Source organism: Onthophagus taurus, chromosome 1, assembly GCF_036711975.1.
Source record: "Onthophagus taurus isolate NC chromosome 1, IU_Otau_3.0, whole genome shotgun sequence".
NCBI classification, from domain to species: Eukaryota; Metazoa; Arthropoda; class Insecta; order Coleoptera; family Scarabaeidae; genus Onthophagus; species Onthophagus taurus.
The window spans coordinates 5169367-5178507 of NC_091966.1; the positions used below are offsets into that span (position 1 = coordinate 5169367).

The 9141-nt window shown below is 34.5% G+C and overlaps 1 protein-coding gene across 3 annotated transcripts; it reads left to right on the forward strand.

The window, feature by feature from the left end:
• The first annotated feature begins 495 nt into the window (after window positions 1–495).
• LOC111415683 (pupal cuticle protein 20-like) lies at window positions 496–1862 on the forward strand. 3 transcript variants are annotated; one of them, XM_023047492.2, is made up of 2 exons: window positions 496–704; window positions 1114–1862. In XM_023047492.2, the coding sequence occupies exons 1-2, from the start codon at window positions 696–698 to the stop codon at window positions 1675–1677; spliced, it is 573 nt and encodes a 190-aa protein (XP_022903260.1). In that variant the 5' UTR covers window positions 496–695; the 3' UTR covers window positions 1678–1862. The 3 variants fall into 3 exon arrangements, with proteins under 3 accessions (XP_022903260.1, XP_071051126.1, XP_022903259.1); XM_071195025.1 differs by lacking the exon at window positions 496–704 and adding an exon at window positions 923–976; XM_023047491.2 differs by lacking the exon at window positions 496–704 and adding an exon at window positions 1009–1053.
• The last annotated feature ends 7279 nt before the right edge of the window (window positions 1863–9141 follow it).

Consider the following 9141-nt stretch of genomic DNA (forward strand, 5'->3'; position numbering starts at 1 on the left):
AACAATTGTAAATTTTATTGAGAGCATTCGAATATTATTTATGTCTTAAGATGAATGTCAGGGATAAAAAAAGAATGGAAATTTTGTTTTTTAAATTTGTTTTGATGAATTATAAATGGCGTAATCTTGACTCAAGATATATGATGTGTAATAATCAAAACCATATTATTATTAAGTAAGATCGCTCGAAGAACGACGCCCACGTCGGCCGATTCTTTTCATCCACCCATTTTCCCATAAGAAGAGCAGATCGTGTCCGCGATTCTTCGCTGAAGGCGCAAGATCACCTCAATGGCATCCGGAATTCTTCATCAAACTCTCATCCTTGAAGAAACCGGCGATCCTTTTAGGTGTAACTCTTCTCTTTCTTGGGGCGTCGCCTGATGGCGTCGTCGTTGGTCCTCTTGAATCCTTGAGCGTCTCCGGCGGTTATTACAAGTTTACTTTTACGGCGTGGGGCCTTTCCCTGGGGCCTCGCCCCGTACTCTTGGCATTATACCTTCTTTGCCGGTCCTAAATTGCCTGATGATGATCTGGATTATTGGTGGGGCCTTTAACAGCTAATAAGTGTTGGTAAGGTTCATCTTTATTTATGAAGTGGAGGTGGAAAACGAACGGCTTTTTCACTATATAAATTAAATCGGATCAGATCCAAATGCACTAGTTGTGTCTAAGAACTTGAACATCTTTACAAAATGATATCAGTAAGAAATTATTTATTTATTTATTTTTTATTAGATTAAGTATTTGCGCACTATTCATATTTAGATAAGGTTTCTTAGAAGTTAAATCAATAACATATATTTTTGATTATTAAAAAGTTCATCGTCAATATATTTTAGATAAGATTATTTAATTTTTTAATAACTTTTTACTCTTTGGTACATTACATTCTTATTTTACTTGATTTTTCTCTAATTCACTAGACTTTGTTTTCATGAGACTTTGCCCTTTTATAATACGTCTCATCAATATGGTAATTGTATTCCAATAAAATTACATTAATATTCTAATCAGGAAAGAATGAATCTTATGAAATTTAAAACAACGACGGTTACTTAATAATAATCTAATCAACTATAATTTTTATAACAATTTTTACTTTTATTTTAGTTCATTCTTTTGGCATTATTTGGATTAACATTCCCAGCCCGTTTAGACGGTGCTTTCACACACGGAGGTGGAGGTGGCGGCGGTGGATACCCATACGGAGGTGGTTTCGGAGGTGGAGCTGGTGCCGGCGGTGGATTTGGAGCTGGAGGTGGTTTCGGTGGCGGATTCGGTTACGGTGGAGGTGCTCACATCCCAATTGTAAGATACGAGAATAATCCAAATAAAGGGGACGGTTCGTATAGTTACGCTTACGAAACCGGAAATGGAATTCAAGCTCAGGAAAGCGGACGTGGCGGACCAGGTCCGGATCAAGGAACCGCCGCACAAGGTTCTTATTCTTACACAGGTCCCGACGGACAAAGATATTCGATCAGTTATACCGCCGATGAAAATGGATTTAGACCGGTTGGTGCCCATTTACCGACTCCACCACCAATTCCCGACGCGATTTTGAGATCTTTGGATCAAAATAGGATAGGAGGAGGTGGGGCTTATGATGATGGTCAGTACAGATCTGGTGGAGGCGCTTACATTCCTCCGCATACTGGATATCGTGGTTATTAAAAGAATTTATGAATTTGGATCGGATTGGATTTAGTTTTTTTTTAAATGTTGTAAACCGACTGTTCTCATAATGGCTATGTATTTTTTGTATCTATAATATTTCTTTATTTATATTAATAGAAACTGTGTTGTAATTATAGTTTATATATGCAAGTGAATCAATAATAAAGCAAGTTTGCTTGGAATTATTTGTTTCATTTTATAAAAATTTTTAATCTTAATTTAACACTCAAAAATTGGAAAAAATTCCAATGGTATCAAAAAGCAGCGTGCGATTCTAATTCTAACTTTATGTGAAGTATTTTAGATGAACTTGACTCAGATTATCTCAATGTGGTAGTTAAAAGCGATACAACGAATGAAAAAATTATCTTAGATACCAATAATCAACCCAGGCTCATACTATTCTGCGCGAAATTATTGCATTGATTATACAAAAGAATTACGCTTGTCAGGAATTGTAACAGCTAAGAAATCCTGAAACTAAAGCTACAATAAAGATACAATTAATTATATCATAGAGTGAGTTACTAGAACACACTCTGCAATTATCATGGAAAACTGAAAACTTTGTTATACTGATGACGAAACGGCAAGAAATTTCGCAAAACATCTAATTCAAGCATTCACTTCGAGAAATGCCCACCACATCATTCGCACCTAATACAATCCAACATGTTACGAGATTTTTACGAAATCAAATTCCGTTCTATCCCCAAATTCTCTATAATATATACATGCATGGCATCACCCAGGCTATAACAGATGACATATCTTTGTTTACTAATGACACAGTTTTATTTGCAAAAGTTTGCGAACTGGAGGATTCACCAAGATAGTGTTGCCATTCTACAACATTAAGTGTAGAACCAGCACATTTAGTTATGTTGAAAGTGAGTTAGGTTACTTTGAGGTATGTTGCTTCGAAATTGGGTTAACTGGCTTAAATTCAGTTTAGCTGGTTTGCTTTGAGATTCTCATTGGAGTTGAGTTGTTTTGGGATTGGGTTGGTTTGCAGTTGAATTAAATTGTTGTTAAATACAGCAAGCTGAGTTCCTTCGGGAATAGGTTATTTTGTGATGCAGATGCTTTATGGTTAACTTTTAGAATTGAGTTACTTTCTGGTGCAGTCGCTTTGGAGTTGGAAACCACAACGCCGATGTCTCTCTTGCATATTCTTCAACATGTTATGCTTCCTGCCATTTTAATCTATTTTTAATGTTTTTTTCCCCATCTATGTGACATATATAAAATCGATCTCCACTATCTATCTCTTCCACTTTACCTTCTTAGGTATATCTTCTTTTTAAGCCTCTCTGCCTTGCAAAATTTTATTGTTCTATTTCCATCTCCAACTCCTACTTTTCTCATAGTATCTTTCGATAGATCTTATCATCCAAACTGTCCAAATTGTCCAAACGTTAAATTCTGCTTCTTCATGAAATTACTCTACTTGGTAGATTACCAATATACTTCGAAAATAGACACGGACTAAATAAACAACCTTCCTCCATATCTTTCCTCAATACACATCCATTGCAACAACTCCCTGTTCTTTTTATTCTGCATTTTGTTTTTCAACCTTCCCTATATATCCTCGTCCTCCCACTCTATTCTATCTTTTCCCCAGTTCTCGCGTTAAAACTCTTCATCATGTCTAATTATCTTCTAGTACATTTCATCTTTTTGCTACAAATTTGCTTCCATTATTTGCCTTTCCAATCTTATCTCTCTTTTCACAATCTCATTGAATTTTTCCGGAATTCTTTGTCCTTATTTATTATACCTGCCACATTCCAAACCAGTATTCTTATTATTTTTGCCTTCTCTAATTTGTTTTCTCCTGGCTTTCGTTTTTCTCTCTTTTTAATGTCCATATTCTGTTTAATGAACATTCATTAATGTTCATATCTGGCATATCTCACTACCATCTTATAATCCTACAGAACTCAAAGATATGTAAGGTTGTTAGGATTCATCTTATAATAATGTTATGTAACCATAGAAGTCTTTGGAGCAAACCATAGATAGTTATATAAGAGTTTAAGAGAGTTACAATGATAGGAGTTGAGATCGCAAGATCGAGAGGTGAAAGTGGGGAAGGATATAAGAAGATAAGAGAAAAAAGAGGATGACCTTGAGGAAAAAGTGAAGAAGAAAAGGTGGGTTTTAGATTGCCGGGGATAAAAGCAACAAGAAAAGTACTCTAAATACATGATTACCTGGTCTATAAGATATAAGATTGGAGAAAAGGTTGTCAAGTTATTTCTGAATCAAAGTTTAACTTTCTTCAGATTTTATATGTGCTTATACTTTTAGGAGGCTCAAGTGATTAAAATGTCGAAAATGAAGATGTCGCAGCCAAAGCATTTATTAGTCGAATATCTCATCCTAAGCCACATATTGAGTATCAACTATTTCAACCTCAAGTTGGATGGTGTCAGTAAGTTGGATACTTCGTGTATACATTTCCTGTAACTTTCTTGTGGTGTCTGGCATGAATAAGAGTCGACATATAGATAAACTTGTGGCATCCTCATTCTTTTTCATGATCAGTCTACATTCTAATTCCTTGGCGTTTTCATTAATTTCTTCGTATTTTTCAGACACATTTATCAAAGTAGATTAACGTGTTGGGCTTATATCTGCTTCAGGATTTTCTGCATCATTTATGAGTATGTTTGTCTGCTATTAAAATTATTAAAATGATGCCGTTTTACACAACCTGTTGCACTGTCCAAAATATCAGGACATATCAGAAGATTGTCAAGTTATCTCTGAATCAAAGATTATAGTCAGATAAGGTGATTAAGTGTTAGGGAAAATTTTTGAGGTTGATTGTTTTTTTTCTAGTTCCAGATTGATTTTTTTCGTCAGTTTCAACATTTTTGTGTTGCCCAATAAAAGAAATCAAATTTCGCCCCTCCAGCCCCATTGCAGTTACGCCACTGCTTCCACTATGTCCATTTCCAACCATTACCTTTCTCATAGTATCTTTCCATAGATCTTATCATCCAAACAGTCCAAACGTTAAATTCTGCTTCTTCATCACTCTACATGTTAGGTTAGGTTAGGCCAATATACTTCGAAAATAGACACGGACTAAATAGAAAACTTTCCTCCATATCTTCCCTCATTATACATCCATTGCAACAACTCCCTGTTCTTTTTATTCTGCATTTTATTTTTCAACCTTCCTTATATATATCCTCCTCCTCCCACTCTATTCTATCTCTATCCCAGTTCTCGCGTTAAAACTCTTCCCTACTACATCATGTCTAATTATCTTCCAGTACATTTCATCTTTTTGCTATAAATTTGAGAATGCTTCCATTATTTGCCTTTCCAATCTTATCTCTCTTTTCACAATCTCATTGAATTTTTCCGGAATTCTTTGTCCTTATTGCCACATTCCAAACCAGTATTCTTCTCTTATTGTTCATATCTCGCATATCTCACCACCGTCTCATAATCCAACAGAACCTAAAGATATGTATATAAGGTTGTTAGGATTCATCTTATAATAATGTTATGTATTCATAGAAGTCTTTGGAGCAAACCATAGATAGTTATATAAGAGTTTAAGAGACTTACAATGATAGGAGCTGAGATCGCAAGATCGAGAGGTGAAAGTGGGGAAGGATATAAGAAGATAACAGAAAAAAGGAGGATGACCTTGAGGAAAAAGTGAAGAAGAAAAGATGGCTTTTAGACTGCCGGGGATAAGAGCAGCAAGAAAAGTACTCTAAATGATGAATCAAATTTCGCCCAACCAGCCCCCCTTGTAGATACGCCACTGCTTCCACCTTACCTACACAATATCTTCCTCACTATATCTTTTTACGTGTCTCTGCCCTGCAGAATTTCAATGTTCTATGTCCATTTCCAACTCCTACCTTTCTCATAGTATCTTTCCATAGATCTTATCATCCAAACCGTCCAAACGTAAAATTCATACTTCAAAAATAGACACGGACTAAATAGATAACTATCTTTATTTATTATATCTGCCACATTCCAAACAAAAAAAAAAGTATTCCAACGGAATGCAAAGATATATAAGGTTGTTAGGATTCATCTTATAATAATGTTATGTAACCATAGAAGTCTTTGGAGCAAACCATAGATAGTTATTTAAGAGTTTAAGAGACTTACAATGATAGGAGTTGAGATCGCAAGATCGAGAGGTGAAAGTGGGGAAGGATATAAGAAGATAAGAGAAAAAAGGAGGATGACCTTGAGGAAAAAGTGAAGAAGAAAAGATGGGTTTTAGCCTGCCAGGGATAAGAGCAGCAAGAAAAGTACTCTAAATGCATGATTACCTAGTCTATAAGATATAAGATTGAAGAGAAGATTTTCTGAATCAAAGATTATATTTAACTTTCTTCACACTTTAAATTTGCTTATACTTTTAGGAGGTTCAAGTGGTTTAACATAAACCTTGAGCTTGAATTTGTTTCGATCTAGTCTTCAAAGCGTGAGAAAAATAATACCGTGTCTGGTCGTGTAAATAGTGGAGAGGTTTAAGGAAAATCAAGATGTTGCAGCCAGAGCTCTGTAATAAAGTATTTATTAGTTGAATTTCTCATCCTAAGCCACATACTAAGTATCAACTATTTCAACCTCAAGTTGGATGGTGTCAGTACTTCGTTGGATACTTCGTATATACATTTCCTGTAACTTTTTTGTGATTGTGGTTTAGCCATTCTTCTTCATGACCAGTCTACATTCTAAACCATAGAGATTCTCTTCAACATTATTTTTCATTTCATCTAATTCTTTTTTCCTTGGCGTGTTCATTAATTTCTTCGTATTTTTCGGACACATTTACCAAATAGATTGACGTGTTGGGTTTACATCTGCTTTAGGATTTTCTGTATCATTTATGAGTATGTTTGTCTGCTATTAAACAGATTCTGCAATGTTCTATAGCGTTGTAAATCGGTAATATGTTGCCGTGTTGCACTGTCCCAAAATATCAGGACGTATCAGAAGGTTGTCAAGTTATCTCTGAATCAAAGATTATATTAAAATAAAGTGATTAAGTGTTGGGCAAAATTTTTGGAGTTATTTTTTAGTCCCAGACTGATTTTTTTTGTCAGTCTTAACATATACAGTGTTAATTAATTGTCATACCCGACGTCATCATTGCAAGTATGCAACCAATATCACAGTATTGGTATTGCAATACGCAAATCTCGTATTATAAAATAAATATTGTGATATTGGTTGCATACTTGCAATGATGACGTCGGGTACCTTAATTAATTAACGCACTGTATGAAGAAGACGTTTTAACCAGTTGGAACCCTACTTATCATCTTGTATCATTAATTTTTTGAGGTAACTTTTTTCTGCTTACTTAATTTATTGCAGAAATTTCGTTTTCAGCAATTTTTGTGTCGCCCAATAATAAAAATCAAATTTGGTGGATTTCTTCTCGAACAATTTACGATATATTACCTGCTTAGGCAACCAAGATTGCATATTCATCAAAATTTATTTTGAAAAGTAAATTATTTTGAATGCAAATTTTTAAAGAATATGTAATATTGGTTGCCTATTCAATCCAATTTGTTTTAAAATATAAAATTTGTGCGTCTTCTTTGAAACTGAATAAACTTTGTCGTTCTTTCACCGTGTTCAGAAAGGTTCATTTATATAACTTTATCGAATCGAGTACATTTCTCACAGTTACATGGAACTCCGAAATCCATTAGATATTAACGATAATTACTTATACATTATAATTCCCGAACCGACGCAAAACAATAACACCTCTTCTTCTTCCCATTGACACCACCACGGGATCGTAATTAATCGTGTTCGTTACGTGACACTCATTTTGCGGAAACGAAACTTTTTCAAATTAAACCTTATATAAGTTACTTAATACTAGAAAATATAATAATAGTTTTAGCGTTTTAACTTTTTCTTTTTTTTGTGTGTTCTCAAACCAACAAAAAAAAACGAAATTGTCGGGAGCGAGAAAATGATGGATGTAAACTCGAATGGAAATCATCATCAATCGCGTTGGTTGTATATAACCCCGTGGGTTCGTTAGGTTTTAAAACCGGGTTGTTTCGTCACAACGTAAATTACGTACAGGTCATCACGTTTTATCTTTCGCCCCGCAGTTCGATAATTCGGACTTGGATTTATGTGCAAAAGTGAAAGATAAACATTGCGTCTAAACAATTAAATTCTAATGCAGCAATAATTTACGTTTCAAAACGTGTTATTTACGCGTTAATTCTTTCTGTAAATTTAAAAAAAAAGTTTTTCTTTTTTGTATAATTTAAGTTGTAAGGAAATAGAAAAATAAATTTGGTTTTACGAGTAGCGTGTGTATTTTCCACCATAAATCTTCATAAAATATTTTATATTTGAATCAATAAGATGTACTACATACTTATATACATAGACTTTTTTTACCATTAATCCCGACAATAAAGAGTAAATAAATACCCATTCAGAAAATTAAAATAACTTAAAGTCCATAAACCTCACTTTTTAATTAACTAAAAGTAAAATAATCGTTTTAAATAGAACACGGTCGGATAATTAAAAGAGTGGTCGAACCCAGAGCAGAAAACTGAGCTAATTAAAACTTGTCCAGTTTACGACTCTATGAAAAGTGTGTGTGTGTGAGAGTGCAAAAAAATGTAAAGTCTCGAAATGTCATAGGGCAGGTGCGCATCCACCAGCGCGAAATCTCCAACTCGATGATGAGTACCATCATATACCCACGTAGTTGTAGTATTTTGCGACCCAGATACGAGCTTAATCGTCTGTATTAAGAACCTGTAAATCTAGATATTAGTTCGTGGTAATCATACCGCGGTCTAAAGTTACGTCATAGTCACGCAATTGCTTTAACTTTAACAACAGGTAAGGATCAATATTAAGTATTAGAGAAAATGAGTTTAATTTTTAAATCAATTTGATGTGATTTAAAAATTAAATCACTGAAAATATTCTTCAAAATGAGGTCAATGAGACTACGTATAACCAAAAGTAAGACTCAGAATCGGAAAAGAAGATCTTATACGATGTCCATACAACATTTACCTTAAGAGCTTAAGGAGTAAAGATTTATTAGAAGGTCTATTTACTGTTTCAGATCCACTGAAATAGCCATAGTTTCGGAATAGATTTCAGAATGTCGTCGAAGTAAGCTTGAGCATTGATTTTCACCCCCGGGCTGCCCTCACCATGATCTGTATTGGATGTTGAGTTCTGACAACATCAGCGATCCTTGGAAAATTACTTGAGAAGTTTATTGTGCCACTGAAAACGAGTCTGCGCAGTTTAATGAAATGTAGTCAAAATCGCATATTGAGTGTCTTTGTAATCAACTAGTCTAAGTTAATGAGTTCGAGCCCTGCTGGAAATTGCAAAAGATTTCCTATCAGATGACCTTAGTCTCTCTCGTTTCGCTTCAACTTGAGTTGAATAGTTCGA